General features: G+C 40.2%; 1 protein-coding gene across 5 annotated transcripts in view; it reads right to left on the reverse strand.

Annotated features, from left to right (window-relative positions):
* The window catches only part of LOC138757792 (SWI/SNF-related matrix-associated actin-dependent regulator of chromatin subfamily A containing DEAD/H box 1-like), a 155,910-nt gene that overhangs the window by 131,827 nt on the left and 6,677 nt on the right, over positions 1 to 17,406 (reverse strand). For all 5 annotated transcript variants that reach the window (XM_069925695.1, XM_069925693.1, XM_069925696.1 and 2 more), the window contains exons 2-4: positions 15,631 to 15,805; positions 12,592 to 12,763; positions 9,924 to 9,990 (exon numbers count right to left, since the gene is read on the reverse strand). In XM_069925695.1, coding sequence (XP_069781796.1) covers positions 9,924 to 9,990; positions 12,592 to 12,763; positions 15,631 to 15,805 — 414 coding nt within the window. The remainder of the gene's footprint in view (positions 1 to 9,923; positions 9,991 to 12,591; positions 12,764 to 15,630; positions 15,806 to 17,406) is intronic.

Raw genomic sequence — 17,406 nt, forward strand, 5'->3', positions numbered from 1 at the left:
TATAAAGACAAGCTTTCAAATTGCCTATTTTGGTACAGTTTTGTTCGTAATCTATCCATAGATTATCATGCCTTTGGTCATTAACAAAAACAAGAGTGTCAGAACAAGTAATTCAATTTTGGGATTGGCATGACACTGATGAGGCTAACATTTGCAGCGCACTTCTTAAAATTGCTCAGGAACATGGTGGTGGTGAGGCACCTTCTCGAGTTGTGGTTTTGCTGGTGAAGGCGCTCTCTCAAACCCACCAACAATGAAGTGGTTAGTATTAAAGAAAACTAGTTCAGCAATTTTAATTCTGTATGATTGTATACATCAATGTGGTCAGCTTCACATTTCTTTAAATGCATGATATTGGACAAAGGTCAATTATCTGTTAAAAAAAAAATTACAAAACCACCGTCTTGAGTTTTGTACTGGAGCCAGGAGTGCTAATTAAGGAGATCTAATTTGGTATCTATGACATGAAGTATAAATAGGAAAATCAATGCAAGTTAAAAATGCATACAAATCTTATTCCAACTCATTTTAAGACAACAGTTTGCAAATTCAGTTTACTAGGACCATATCATTGAATCATGGTTTTTTTGGGGGCGGGGAGAGAAGAGAGGAAGTTATCCATAATAACAATTACAGCACGGAAACAAGCTAATTTGGCCCTTCTGGTCCGCACTGATCCAAGTACCTTCCTCTAATCCCACTTACTAGCCCTCTGTCTATATCCCTCCATGCCCCTCCCATCCATATATATCCAACTCTTTCTTAAATGACAAATTCTCCAGCACTTTTATGTACTGAATACTGCAACTGGAAAATATAACCTAAAAGGCAGCTTTCTGCCTTGAGGGATCTGATCTCAGTATTTAAATATTATGAAAAGCATAGTTAGAATAGATATGATCATGATGGGTACATTTAAATAACATTTTAATCAATAATTTTTTAATACCATGCATATCATGAAAGTGAAAAGAAATGCAAACATGTCAAATTTTCAAACTTCATCAGTGTACAACTTTATGCACTGTGAATTATTTTGGTAATGAACAAATGAAACAAGGTAGAGTTCCACAGTAACCAAGGATGGAAATGGGTGCCATTTGTGAAACAATCTATAAACTGTGTGGCAATTTTTTTTCTAGTTTAGGTGGGATTCTATACATTACTAGATGAGGGGACCAATGTAGTGTTTTATTTCACCTTTTCACTGAAGGCATGATGTGCATTTACCTTGGATCTTGTATATCTACCATTTCAATAAAACTGAGACTACAACCACTACTGCAGTGGTGAAAAGGAGGCATGATGCAAATCAGAGTGTGAATTTTTGGACAAGCTCAATAACACAAGGCCAGGCATCAAAGCATAGGAATGTTCAAGTCTTAACGAAATAAAAGTCTTGGATAAGATGGTTTGAGTAACAGATGAGCTTTGGGCAAGATCATGAGATATAATGGAGGACAGCAAAAGTATATCCTTCAGATAAATGAGATTCATTACCCACCTTGGTGGCAAATCATTGTTGACAATAGTCTAACTTAATCTCGAGTGTCTGAATGGATTGTAAATCAATTAGGGGTTAGGGATCAAAAACAGCTTTCCCAATGTTAAACTGGACTGTGTTTTTGCTCATATAGTACTGGATTTCTGCTCATGAACACCATCAGGAGCTAAGATGCATACAAACATTGCATTCTGAATTTCCTGCACAAAACAAGATGATGATGACTTGCTTGTTGTTTGTGTCTTTATTCCTCAATGAGCATAAATGGTAAGCATGGCAGATGAGAAAAGGAGGAAGTAGAAGCATAATGCCAAAAATATAACAGTAGATTGCTCTGACTTCCAATGAAATTGATACTTAAGATGGAATGAGGACAAATAGTTATTTTAAACATGTATTTATGTTGGGATTCCTGGAATAGTTAAAATCTAGACACTGATCCAAGAATAAAAGATCGCCAAAGCCACCTTGTTTACATCATAATAACAAGTTTTCCAGGAAATCTAAAATCTTCAAAACTTTCTTTAGAAATAGGATAAACAAATGCAACAACCATCAGTAGCTAGAGGAAAGGTTTAAAGCACCTAAACAAACAAGCATCAAGATTATTAAATAAAATCACAGGAAGCAATATACCAAAAAACCCAGAGATCTTCCTCCTAAGTAACATAAAAAACAAAGAATTTGGACTTGATTTGGATGCTGCACAAAAAAGATTTGTTAGGATAGCCCTAGCCGTAGCAAAAAAATGTATTATGTTAGCCTGGAAATTAGAAGATAACTTGAGAATACAACAATGGTATATAGAAATGAATAAATGTAGTCCATTAGAAAAAAGAACATAATTTAAGAAATAATATTACAATATTTGAACAAATATGGGAGCCATACATGAAACACAATAGAGAAAACCTACCGGGGACATCTACCACCTAAAATGAAAGAAGGAGAAGGAAATGAAAAGAATTGACTCAGTGGAATTTCTTGTTTATTTTTATTGAGTGACAACATTGTTTGACGGGTTTAATGTATCTTAGATTCTGTACTTTAAATGAATGGGAGGGGAGGGAGGGAGGGTGGGATGGGAGGGGGGGGGAAGAAAATGACACTGTATATATTTGAAAAGAAAAATGTATGCATCTTGATCAATGTGGTTTATAGTGTGAAAAATAAAAAAAATTTTAAAAAAAGATTTTTTTTAAAATATATATTTTTTTTAATATAGATATAAGCCAGACTCGCCTTCATGGCCAACCAGAGGGGAGTTTTTTTTGTGGTGAGTTCCAGATTTAGATGAAGGGACATGGCATTTTTGGCATGTATCCTTTGGGGACAGAAATACCTGGGTAATTCCCAAAATTGGTTCACAAATGTCAACATGGTAATTGTTCTGGAAATCCTTGGCAAGAGCAGTAGTTAAGTTATCAGAACCTGCTGCAAAGAAAGACTGCCATTGCTGGAAAAATGAAGCAACACACAAAATGCTAAAAGGGCCTCCGCGGGTAAGGCGGCATCATGGAAGCTAATACACTGTTGGTGTTTCAGGCTGAAATACTTATCAGGAATAGCAAGTTTGGTGTTGGGAGGGATGGGAGAAGCACAGGCTGGGAAAGGGGAAGAAAAAAATAAGGTAGGAGGTGATAGGAAGAAGAGGCAAGAGGGCTGAGGAACATTGGAAGCAGCTACTGTTTGGAAGAAGGCAAGCTTCTTTACCCTCAATTTAATAGCAAAAGAATCAATAAGTTTAATGAAGCTGTAATGCAAGAGTATTACGGCTCCGAATCATGGGTCCTCTACCGGCTCCGAATCATGGGTCCTCTACCGGCTCCGAATCATGGGTCCTCTACCGGCTCCGAATCATGGGTCCTCTACCGGCTCCGAATCATGGGTCCTCTACCGGCTCCGAATCATGGGTCCTCTACCGGCTCCGAATCATGGGTCCTCTACCGGCTCCGAATCATGGGTCCTCTACCGGCTCCGAATCATGGGTCCTCTACCGGCTCCGAATCATGGGTCCTCTACCGGCTCCGAATCATGGGTCCTCTACCGGCTCCGAATCATGGGTCCTCTACCGGCTCCGAATCATGGGTCCTCTACCGGCTCCGAATCATGGGTCCTCTACCGGCTCCGAATCATGGGTCCTCTACCGGCTCCGAATCATGGGTCCTCTACCGGCTCCGAATCATGGGTCCTCTACCGGCTCCGAATCATGGGTCCTCTACCGGCTCCGAATCATGGGTCCTCTACCGGCTCCGAATCATGGGTCCTCTACCGGCTCCGAATCATGGGTCCTCTACCGGCTCCGAATCATGGGTCCTCTACCGGCTCCGAATCATGGGTCCTCTACCGGCTCCGAATCATGGGTCCTCTACCGGCTCCGAATCATGGGTCCTCTACCGGCTCCGAATCATGGGTCCTCTACCGGCTCCGAATCATGGGTCCTCTACCGGCTCCGAATCATGGGTCCTCTACCGGCTCCGAATCATGGGTCCTCTACCGGCTCCGAATCATGGGTCCTCTACCGGCTCCGAATCATGGGTCCTCTACCGGCTCCGAATCATGGGTCCTCTACCGGCTCCGAATCATGGGTCCTCTACCGGCTCCGAATCATGGGTCCTCTACCGGCTCCGAATCATGGGTCCTCTACCGGCTCCGAATCATGGGTCCTCTACCGGCTCCGAATCATGGGTCCTCTACCGGCTCCGAATCATGGGTCCTCTACCGGCTCCGAATCATGGGTCCTCTACCGGCTCCGAATCATGGGTCCTCTACCGGCTCCGAATCATGGGTCCTCTACCGGCTCCGAATCATGGGTCCTCTACCGGCTCCGAATCATGGGTCCTCTACCGGCTCCGAATCATGGGTCCTCTACCGGCTCCGAATCATGGGTCCTCTACCGGCTCCGAATCATGGGTCCTCTACCGGCTCCGAATCATGGGTCCTCTACCGGCTCCGAATCATGGGTCCTCTACCGGCTCCGAATCATGGGTCCTCTACCGGCTCCGAATCATGGGTCCTCTACCGGCTCCGAATCATGGGTCCTCTACCGGCTCCGAATCATGGGTCCTCTACCGGCTCCGAATCATGGGTCCTCTACCGGCTCCGAATCATGGGTCCTCTACCGGCTCCGAATCATGGGTCCTCTACCGGCTCCGAATCATGGGTCCTCTACCGGCTCCGAATCATGGGTCCTCTACCGGCTCCGAATCATGGGTCCTCTACCGGCTCCGAATCATGGGTCCTCTACCGGCTCCGAATCATGGGTCCTCTACCGGCTCCGAATCATGGGTCCTCTACCGGCTCCGAATCATGGGTCCTCTACCGGCTCCGAATCATGGGTCCTCTACCGGCTCCGAATCATGGGTCCTCTACCGGCTCCGAATCATGGGTCCTCTACCGGCTCCGAATCATGGGTCCTCTACCGGCTCCGAATCATGGGTCCTCTACCGGCTCCGAATCATGGGTCCTCTACCGGCTCCGAATCATGGGTCCTCTACCGGCTCCGAATCATGGGTCCTCTACCGGCTCCGAATCATGGGTCCTCTACCGGCTCCGAATCATGGGTCCTCTACCGGCTCCGAATCATGGGTCCTCTACCGGCTCCGAATCATGGGTCCTCTACCGGCATCACCTACGGCTCCTAGAACGCTTCCACCAGCGTTGTCTCCGCTCCATCCTCAACATTCACTGGAGCGCTTTCATCCCTAACGTCGAAGTACTCGAGGTGGCAGAGGTCGACAGCATCGAGTCCACGCTGATGAAGATCCAGCTGCTCTGGGTGGATCACGTCTCCATAATGAAAGACCATCGCCTTCCCAAGATCGTGTTATATGGCGAGCTCTCCACTGGCCACCGTGACAGAGGTGCACCAAAGAAAAGGTACAAGGACTGCCTAAAGAAATCTCTTGGTGCCTGCCCCATTGACCACCGCCAGTGGGCTGATATCGCCTCAAACCGTGCATCTTGGCGCCTCACAGTTCGGCGGGCAGCAACCTCCTTTGAAGAAGACCGCAGAGCCCACCTCACTGACAAAAGGCAAAGGAAGAAAAACCCAACACCCAACCCCAACCAACCAATTTTCCCCTGCAACCGTGTCTGCCTGTCCCGCATCGGACTTGTCAGCCACAAACGAGTCTGCAGCTGACGTGGATATTTACCCCCTCCATAAATCTTCGTCCGCGAAGCCAAGCCAAAGAAGAAGAATGCAAGAGTAGTTGTGGCCTTCAGCTGCTGCCATATAATTAGCATTGTATGAGTTTCCTCTCCATCAATTTTTTACAACTATAGAAATAGCTGCTTTGAAACAAGTTTTTTTTGTTTATTTGACCAGAGTAGAATAAAAGCAATGATAAGATTTTATCCAGCTCACCTCCATGATAAAAGCTTCAGAGCCTGTGAAAAACAATTGTTTCCAACCATTTGAAAAAAAACATTTATTTTTAAATGGAACCAAGACTTCAGACACCTTGGAATAGAACAATACAGCACAGTACAGGCCCTTCAGCCCTCAATGTTGTGCCAACCCATATATTCCTACCAAAAATAAAGTACTGAACCCTTCCTACCTTGTAACCCTCTATTTTTCTTTCATCCGTGTGCCTAAGAGTCTCGAAATGCCCCCAATGTTTCCACCACCATCCCTGGCAAGACATTTTAGGCACCCACAACTCTGTGTAATTAAAAACGCCTCTGATGTCTCCCCTAATCTTCCTTCTCTTCACTTTGTACAGGTGACCTCTGGTGTTTGCTATTCCTCCTCTGGGAAAAAGGTGCTGGCTGTCCATTCAGAATCAGAATCTTGTAGACCTCTACAATTCTCCTCACATCCTTCTTCAATCCAAAAAGAAAAGTCCCAGCATGGCTAATCTTGTCTCATCAGACTCATTTTCCAATCCAGGCCACATCCTGGTATATTTCCTCTGCACCCTCTTCACAGCTTCCACATCCTTCCTATAATGAGGTGACTAGAACTGAACACAATACTCTAAGTTTGGTCTTACCAGAGATTTGTAGAGTTGCAACATGACCTCTCTACTCTTGAACTCATTCCCCTTATTAATGAAGGCCAGCATCCATAGGCCTTCTCAACTATTCTATCAACCTGCACAGCAATCTTGAGAGATACATGGATAAAGATCCCAAGGTCTAAATGTGACATGCCATATTCTATTTCCTCCACTGCTACCAACCATCTACTGTAACAAAAAATGATTGCCAGCCTATTCACATCACATTTATTAAATTTCAAAGTTAAAACATGCTTAATGTTCCAATTATAGTCCAAATTCATACATACCATTACAAAAGCAAACTAATCTTTAAAAAAGCTTTACATTTGAAGTGTATTAGCCACTACAAATAAACATTTACAATTGTAGTAACGAATACAGATGCAAGTTTGCAATTTGCTCTTTAAAAGTGTTTATTATACTGGATATGTCAGAGCAGTGCATGAACATGCCTAGATCTTTGAACATGCAGATCAATGTTTTTGTTCTTTTAATTTAAAATATCTCAAATCTTCAAATCATGCCACATGAAAGACTTAAGATTCCAACTAAACACAATCTAGGTAAAACTTTAGCTAGTAAAGAGTTCAAACTTATGACCTATATTTTGAAAGGAAGCAATCCAATTGCTTTGAATGAGGACAGAGGAGCAATCTTGTATGAGCATACAACTCAATATTCAACAATAAAGTTAGCAGACAGTAAAGCCCCTTCAACTATCCTTCAAATTTTTCAAGTAATTAAGTTATAAAAGGCATTAGATACATGACACTAGTTTTGCAGAGCATGAAATAGGCTATTTTTAAAGTGAGAAAGTCTTTTTTAAATTTGAAGATTGCTTAATGAATGCAAATATCACAAGGACCTAAACTTGCAACTCAATTGACTGAGTCATGGCTGAAGGATGACCACAGCTGGGAACTAAACATTTGTGAATACAGGTACACAGTGTATTGGAAGGACAGGATGTAGGGAGAGAGAGTGGGATCGTTCTACTGGTTAAAAATGGAATTCAATCTTTGGAGAGGAGATACATTGAATTCATGTGGGTAGAATTAAGAAATTGCAAGGGTAAAAAGACCCTGATGGGAGTTGTATACAGGCCCAAACATTAGTCAAAAGGAGATAGAAAAGATATGCAAAAAGGGCAGTGTTACATTTGTCATTGAAATTTCAGTGTGCAGGTTAGGAAAACCAGGTTGGTATCTGGATCCCATGAAAAGAATTTATTGAATGGCTTCTTAGAACAGCTTGTGGCTGAGTCAATCAGGGGAAATGGCAATACTGGATTGGGTATTGTGTAATGAACCAGAGTTGATAAGGGAGCTAAAAGTAAGGAAACCCTTAGGAGGCAGTGATCATATGATAGAATTCACCCTCCAGTTTTTGAGGAAAAACTAAAATCAGAATACCAGTGAAATAAAGGGGACTACAGAAGATGAGAGAGGAACTGGCAAAAGGCACATAATCAGAGCAGAAATGGCTGGAGTTCTGCAATAAACAAGTGCAGGACAGGTATATTCCAAAAAAGGAAATATTTGAATGGAAAACTGACAATGGTTGCTGTCGAGAAGTTAAGGCCAAAAAACAAACAAAAGAAAAAGCATACAAGGAAGCAAAAATTAGTGGGAAAATAGAGGACTGGAAAGTTTTTTTAAAAGCGTACAGAAGGCATTTAAGAAGAAAGGGAAAGACGAACTTTGAAAGGAAGATAGCAAATAATATCAAAAAGAACATCAAAAGCTTTTTGAAGTATATTAAGAATTTAAAATAGAGGCAAGAGGAGACATCATCAATAGAAAATTATGCTAGAGAAATTATAATGGGAGACAAGGAAATGGCAGAAGAACTGAATGAGTATTTTGCATCAGTCTTGATAGTGGAAGATATCAGTAATACACTGTACTCATCACCAAAATAAGGTGCTTAGGAAGTTGAAAGGTCTCAGGGTTGACAGGTCTCCCAGACAAGATGGATGGACCTTTAGGTTCTAAAAGAAGGAAGAAATTGTGAAGGCATTAATAATGATCTTTCAAGTTTCAATAGATTCTGGAATGTTTCCGGGGGACTGGAAAATTGCAAGTCACTCTGCTATTTTAAAAAAGGAGGGAGGCAGCAGAACAGAAATTGTAGACCTTTTAGCGGAACATCAGTGGTTGGGAAGTTGCTGAAGTCCATCGTCAAGGAAAAGGTTAGAGTCCTGGAGGTGCATGATAGGCCACTGAGGAGTTTTTTCAAGGAAAAAATTTACCTGACAAACCTCCTGCAATTTTTTGAGGAAACAAAAAAGGTGAGAAGGAAATGGAGAGGCTGCAAAGAGAGTTAGTTAGATAAGGAGAATATATTTTATTTGACACCTCTTTGCCCAATGTTGGAAAGTGTAGTCTCACACTTTTGTTGAAGGAATAAAAAGGCAGACTATTATATGGAATGGCAAAAAATTTGCAGGTGCAAAGAGACTCAAGAGCCCTCATGCAGGATACCCTAAAGATTAACCTCCAGGTTGAGATGGCGGTGAAGAAGGCGAATGTATGCCAATTATCTGGATGATAATGTGCTGTATTGTTCTATGGTTCCTATGTTAGCGTTCAGAGGAATAGCATAGAAAAGTAGGGATGTGACTTTGAAGCTTTACAAGGCAGAGGCATCATTTGAAGCAAAGGCTACAGTTTTGGGCTCCTTATTTAAGAAAACATGGAGAGGGTTCAGAGAAGATTCATAAAAATAGTTCCTGTAATGAGGGAATTAGCATATGAGAAATGTTTGACAGTTCTTGGACTATAACCCTTGGAGTTCAGAAGAATGAAGGGGGGTGGGGAGGTTCCTTATGGTAACATTTCAAATATTGAAAGGCCTGGACAGTAAATGAGTAAATGAGGCAAAGTTTTTTTTCCCATGGTAGAGGAGTCTCAGTCAAGAGGGCACAACTTCATATCAGAAAGGCATCCATTTTAAACAAAGAAGCAGAGGCAGTTCTTTAGCCAGTCGTGGAGGCCAAATTGGTGGATACATTTAAGTCAGGGATTGATAGGGATCTGAATAGTCAGAGAATTAATGGTTTAAGGGAGGGGAGGAGGACTGATTGGGAGTTTGGATAAGCTCATGATGGAATGGCAAAGTAGACTTGATGAACCAAATAGTCTATTTCTGCTCTAATATTAAAATGATCAATTCTAATTTTATGCAGGATGTTAAACAAAGAATCCAATAGTACTGGGGTATCAGATGCAAAACCAACTCATTTGTTCGTCGTTTCAGACTTTAATGTTTTTGCAAAGTGAGCCAAGTTGTGCACAGCCAACATTGCAGATGGAATCTCAACCTAACAGTCAGCTCAATTCAATCCAGGTTTTATGGAACAGATTTAAGACTAATTGCCATTTGTTTAAATATATGGAAAGTAGCCTTACCTTCTTCTCTAAATAAGATTAATCCTGAAGCTATAGCTCCATCCAATGTATTTGTTGACTCAATTAACTTGATAAAAGAGAAGGGAGGGGAAGGAGAAGTAAATACATTGAAACAGAAATATGTTGTCAAAAATAGTGCATTCAAACAAATATAATCTGGGAAAACTCCTCTTAATCACTATTTATTCATCAAGCTTTTGAGGAATGCATATTTTGCAGATACTAAAATTCAACCTGTGCTGAGATAGATAATTTCTATTGCTCAAAGTCAGGTAGATAGTGTGGTGAAGAAGGCATTTGGAATGTTGGCCTTCATAAATCGGAGTACTGAATTCAAGAGTAGGGAGGTTATGATGAAATTGTACAAGGCATTGGTGAGGCCAAATTTGGAGTACTATGTACAGTTTTGGTCACCAAATTATAGGAAAGATATAAACAAAATAGAGAGAGTGCAGAGAAGGTTCATGAGAATGTTGACAGGATTTCAAGGTTTGAGTTACAGGGAAAGGTTGTGCAGACTGGGGCTTTTTTCTCTGGAGTGTAGAAGATTGAGAGGGGACTTGATAGAGGTGTTTAAGATTTTAAAAGGGACAGACAGAGTAAATGTGGATAGGCTTTTTCAATTAAGAAAGGGGGAGATTCAAACTAGAGGACATGGTTTAAGATTGAAGGGGGAAAATTATAAGGGGAACATGAGGGGAAATTTCTTTACGCAGAGGGTGTAGGGATGTGGAATGAGCTTCCGGCAGACGTGGTCGAGGCGGGATCATTGGTTACATTTAAGGAAAGACTGGATCGTTACATGGATAGGAGGGGACTAGCGGGGTATGGACCGGGTGCTGGTCAGTGGGACTAGGAGGGTGGGGATTTGCTACGGCATGGACTAGTAGGGCCGAACTGGCCTGTTCTGTGCTATAAGTGGTTATATGGTTATACGGTAACATCTACAAAGATACATCCTCAACAGTGAATTACATAATGATATAATTAAATTAGCCTAGGATTCAAAATTAGTCTTGGTAATCCAAAAAGACTGAAACATCATCCGTGGTTAACAAATGCCCTTCAGGACAAGAAATTTGCTACCATTAACACATCTGGCCTGTATGCAACTCGACATTCATCCATGTGATTGACTTTACTGCCTCCTTAGTTCAGGGAGGGTTAAGGATATTCAGCAAATGCAAGGATTTCCAGTGACATCCAAATTTCATCAACAATAAACGAGAATGTTAAAAGAATCACAAGATTAGTATTCGGTTGTGGCATTCCCCCAGTTGAAAAAATATTGGCATTGATCAGAAATGCTCACATTTACAATAGTGATCACCTCAAGTAATGCCCTTTTCAGTGTCCTCAACATTTCTAAGTGAGTTAACCATATCAAAGGAAACTGGCTGAGAAGATTAGTTACATTTATGGTAAAATATAAATATATCATTTAGCATTATTTTCCATCAACAATAAGTACTGAAAATGAAGGATCACAGCAGCAGTAACTAGTCACCATTTAGCTGGGAAGTACAATTTTATCTTCTTTATTAAATAAGACCGAGTTCTAAACTAATCAAAGATTGACTTCATATAACCCATGATCAAGAAACCCTAATTTCCATCCATTTTCTTTTAAAGGAAATCAGGAAAACAATAGTTTAGTCCCTCATAATAAATCAAAAATAACATCATATTGCAGAATAAACCACAGGATACAAAATGCTGTATTGATTTGGATGTCAGTGTAAGACCCAATCCTCACTACTGCCCGACCCCACTCTTCCCATCCCCAAATCAATTCTTGCTGTAGCAAGGAAGCAAAAAAAAGTTAAAACCTCATGCCTTGGCAATAGCTATTGCTATTCATTACAAGACTGTGGTGGTACTGCTATGATTTTCTTTGTCAACATAGGGGACAGTTTATATTTAACTAGGCATTGGGCTGCAATCATCTACTTTATCTCCAACTTTCAATTTGCATCTCACAAATTTATGACTAATATAATCCCATTAATTATGTTTACAAGGCAACTATCAAAATGTCCTTTTCTACAGAAGTTTACCTTCTTTTTTATATTGACTAATGTATGGTTAAAATTCACCCTTTCAGCAATTCTGTGATGGTGACAATCCAGATTTCCTTATTTTATGCTGCAACACCAAACTTCAAATGAAAAAGATGGCCAGTAGCCAACATTAAATTTGTGTTTGGATATTATTCGACAAAAATTTAATCTCCTTTTAATAAATTTTATTCTCAAGTTTCTTTGTTGTTCAGAAAAATGGTGATCTATTTCCATTCAAGTATATGCATGAAAATGTAAGAAGGTGGATTAGCATGCATATCTTTGTATCGAATGGATCATCATTTTACAAAGAAAAGGGGAATAAAAATTATTTAAACAGGTTTTAATTTTCATGGATTAATGCTCAAACAGAAATTTAATCAGTTGGCCACACTAAATACAGATATTTTATAAAGAAAGCTGGATAATGACTTGATTTTACTTTATAACCAGCAAGCCTTTGGACAACAATTTGATCTTTGTTCCTCAGTTTTTTTCCCCCATTGTCCAATATATGGTAGCAGTTGTTGGGAGTTTTCGGAGCAAAAAGCTGGACACCAAGTTTCAAAATATTTTAATTAAAAAGACATTGTAAAGCTTCAACTTACTTGCATTAGTTCAGCAATAGATTTATTTGGAAATATTTCTTTCAGTTTTTGTAGGTTGATATCTGCATTAGCCCCCAAATCTGTATAAAAATTAGATGAATCACTACAGTCCAAGGATGACCCATTTTCTTCTGGAAAAACATTCTCAGAGTGCAACTCAATGGCACGATTTCTGGAAGTTAAATAGTATACATAATTACCTTCAAACAAGATCTGTTCAAATAATGAATACAGAGAAAAAGTGGTTAAATTTAAATTAAATGTAAAGAAACAGGACATCCCTGCCCACAAGCTCGTACTGCCCAAATACACCAATCAACCTAAATCCCCCATATGTTTAAGGGTGGGAGGAAATCAGAGCACTAGGAAAACCCATGCAGACACAGAGAGAATGTACAAACTCATTACAAACAACGCCAGATTCTACTGAGGCCATATGGATGGAGCTGAGGACCAGGAAAAGTTGTATTATAGACCACCCAATAGTAAACAAGAATTTGAGGAACAAATCTGTGGAGAGATTGCAGACAGCTGCAGGAAACACAAGGTTGTGATATTTAGAGATTTTAACTTTCCACATATTGACTGTAAAAGGGCTGGATGGCTTAGGGTTTGTGAAATATGTTCAGCAAAGTTTTCTAAATCAATATAATAGAGGTACCATTGAGAAAGAGTGCAATACTGGATCTCCTATTAAGGAATAAGACAAGATAGGTGACAGACGCATGTTTAGGGGGAACATTTTGGGTGCAGTGATCATAATGCCATTAGTTTGAAATTAAATATTGAGAAGGATGGGTCTGGGCCTCTGGTTGACATCCTAAATGAGAGAAAGGCCAATTTTGAGGAAATGAAAAAGGATGCAGAATGCGTGGATTGGGATAAGTTGTTTTCAGGCAAGTATGTACGAGGTAAGTAGAAGATCTTCAAAGGTGAAATTCTGAGAGAGTTTGGCATATTGGCTTTCATAAATCAAATTATTGAGTATAAGAGTTGAGATGTTATGGTAAAGTTGGATAAGACATTGGTGAGGCCAAATTTGGAGTATTGTGTGCAGTTATAGTCACCTAATTACAGGAAAGATATCAATAAGATGGAAAGATAGCAATAAGATTGAAAGAGAGCAGAAAAAATTTACCAGGATGTTGCATGGACTTCAGGAACTGATTTACAGTGAAAGGTTAAATAGGTTAGGTCTTTATTCCCTGAATAATAGAGATTTGATGGTGGTATTTAAAATTATTAGGGGTCTAGGCAAAGTCAATGCAGGTTGGCTTTTTCGACTAAGAGTAGATGAAATACAAACCAGAGGACATGCATTAAGGGTGAAAGGGGAAATGTTTAGGGGGACCATGAGCAAGAACTTCTTCACAGAGAGAGTGGTGGGAGTGTGGAACAAGCTGCCAACTAAAGTGGTGAATGCAGGCTCAATTTTAACATTTAAGAAGAATTTGAACAAATACATGGATGCAAGAGGTATGGAGGGCAATGGACTGGGTGCAGGTCAGTGCGACTAGGCAAAAAAAAGGTTCAGCACAGACTGGAAGGGCTCTGTTTCTATTCAAATCCAGTCGCTGGTGTTGTAATAGTGACACATTACCTGGTATGCTCCATTATTCAGAATCACATTTCATCAACTCCATTTTCCAGCCTACCTTGAAATGTCACTTTTCTTCATGCCACAACTACAGGTCTCGATCTTAAATGCCCTCAATGACCGAATATAAACAGTTTTATGGGGCAGAAAGTGATAGATAATGAGTTGAATGAAAACATAGGCGGGGAGATGAGCAGGTTTTCAGATGAGGTTTGTGGACACTGCAGAATGCTATCAAAAGATACAGCAGAATATACGATGGTTACAGATATAAGCAGAGAAATTACACATTTGTTCAATCCAAACAAATGTGGAGTTGCACTTTTAGAGGTCAAACGTAAGGGGAAAGTATACAGTTAATAGAAAGACCCTTGTACAATCAGAGAATCCAAGTTCATAATTTACTGAAAGTGGCCATGCAAGCAGATAGGTGCTAAAGACACTATGACATGTTTATCTTAATTGGTACAAGAGTAAAGAGCAGCTTTATAAAACTATGGTTAGGTCGTACCAAGAGTATTGGTACAATTTTGATGGTCGCCTCATTACAGAAACAGTTTAGAAGTGTTGGAAAGAGTACAGAATAGATTTACCAGGATATTGCTTGGATTAGAGGGTTTCCCTGCAAGGAGAGTATGGACAAACACAAGTTGATTTCTCTGCTGTTGAAGGCAGAGGTGAGTTCTGAGAGGCAATGACAGTTAGAATCTTTTTCCCACCCAAGGTAAAAATATCAAATACTAGAAACTTGCTTTTAAGGTGAGTGGGAGAAAGGTTTAAGGAGATGTACAAGGCAAGGTTGTCTATTTGCATAGAGTGGCAAATGTCTGCAATGGGCTGCCATAATGGAAGCAGATGCAATAGCAACAAGACATGAATATGAAGAGAATGGAGATGTATGGATTATATGCAAGCAGAATAGATTTAATTTGCATTTTTTAAACTATTCATACGTGATATAGACATGGCCACCTTGGTTACCAATTGCCATTATTCTTGGAACTGAATGGCTTTAAGATTAATTACATTAAAATAGAACTGATTTCATTCAGTTTTTTAAAAATTTGTTACCTATATGTTAAAAAGCGTTAATCAGCGACCTCCAAAGGGCAGAGGTTGTCTGTAGCTTTAAAATTGCAAAGATAGGAATAAAGTCATAATTCCTTACTCCTGAGTGGCATTTAGTAACCAATGCTTAAAATGTTCATGATAAATTAATTATGGACTCGTAACAAATTCAAATATTGATGATTGACAACACATAGCTGGGGCTCATAAGGATATTACAAATATGAAATAAAACAGCAAGAAGTCAAAATGAAATAGTGAGAGGTTTGAAAACATTCAATAATTTTACCATACTTCTGATGACTCAAACTACTACAATTTCCAGGTAAATAGGACAACATATAATTAAACAAAACAGAAAATGCTTTCCTTACATTTTTTCAATGCAATCCTTTGGCTTTCCATTCACTTCTGAATATGATGAACTGTTCTTACTTGGCTCTTCATTTTCAGATTCAGAGTCGAGAAAGAGGACCCCTTTACCTTTTCTCTTGAAATGTGATAAAACATTCTTTTGTTTTCCTTCTGGTGTCTCTGGTATAGTAGTCACTATTAAAAAAAAGAGGCAAAATATTTTTTTTAAAGCAATGCTTCCTTTCAGATTTGTTGCACTTCATTTTCAAATCAATATTTATTTTTAAAAACTCATTAACATCCCCACCTCCTTTTAGTTATGACTCCAGCAAGACCCCACCAAAACTCATCAAACTCACTGTATCATGCACCATTACTCCCAGTCACTTCCCTGGCATGGCCTCCAGCCTTAAGGTTTTCCCCAAACCCGTATCACCTGTTTCTACCTTCTATCCAAGATCCACAAACTCAAATGTCCCGGCAGACCCATCAAGTTCGGGTGCTCCTGTCCCACTGAATTGGTCTCCACTTACTTTGACTCTGTTCCTCCAGTCCAGTCCCTCCCCAGCTATATCTGGGACACTTCACAAACCCTTCACCACTTCAACAACTTCGAGTTTCCTAAAATCAACCACCTCATATTTACATAGATATACCAAAATTCCTTGGATTCTGGGCAGGTCCCGGCAGACTGGAAGACAGCAAATGTCACGCCACTTTTTAAGAAGGGATGTAGGCAGAAGACTGGAAATTATTGGCCAATTAGCTTAACGTCTGTAGTTGGAAAAATGCTTGAACCCGTCATTAAAGATGAAATAGTGAAACTTTTGAAACGTAAGGGTTCAATCAGGCAGACGCAGCATGGTTTTAGAAAGGGAAGATCTTGTTTGACAAACTTGTTAGGATTCTTTGAAGATATAATGGGTGCAGTGGATAGAGCGGAACAGGTTGATGTTGCATATTTGGATTTCCAGAAAACGTTTGATAAGGTGCCGCACAAGAGACTTAACAGTAAGTTACAGGAAAGTGGAGTCCAGGGAAATATATTGGCATGGATCGAAAATTGGTTGTCTGACAGGAGGCAGAGAGTCGGGATAAGTGGGAGTTTTTCAGGTTGGCAGAGAGCGGTAAGTGGGGTGCCGTAGGGGTCGGTGCTCGGCCTACAACTGTTCATCATTTACATTGATGACTTGAAGGAGGGGACAAAATGTGGTGTAGCCAAGTTTGTGGATGATACCAAATTGAGTGAAAGAGCAAATTGTAATGAGAATGTGGAGAGTCTGCAGAGGGATATAGTCAAGCTGGATGAATGGGCAAAGATCTGGCATATGGAGTACAATGTTAGTAAGTATGAGGTTATCCACTTTAGCAAGAAAAATAAAAGAGCTGAATATTATTTAAAGGGTGAAAAACTACAGCGTACTATTGTGCAGAGGGACTTGGAAGTGCTTGTGCATGAATCACAAAAAGTTAGGTTGCAGGTGCAGCAGGTTATTAAGAAGGCAAATGGAATGTTGGCCTTCATTGCTAGAGGAATTGAATTCAGGAGTAGGGAGGTAATGTTGCAACTGTATAAGGTACTGGTGAGACTGCACCTGGAGTACTGTGTCCAGTTCTGGTCTCCATATTTGAGATATAATGGTTTTGGAAACTGTCCAGAGGAGGTTTACTAGGTTGATCCCTGGGATGAATTAAATAGTCTAGGATTGTATTTGTTTGAGTTCAGAAGAATGAGAGGAGATCTTAAAGAAACATATAGAATTATGAAGGGTATGGATAGGATAGATGTAGGAAGG

The sequence above is a fragment of the Narcine bancroftii genome, chromosome 3, assembly GCF_036971445.1.
Source record: "Narcine bancroftii isolate sNarBan1 chromosome 3, sNarBan1.hap1, whole genome shotgun sequence".
In the NCBI taxonomy this organism is placed as follows: domain Eukaryota; kingdom Metazoa; phylum Chordata; class Chondrichthyes; order Torpediniformes; family Narcinidae; genus Narcine; species Narcine bancroftii.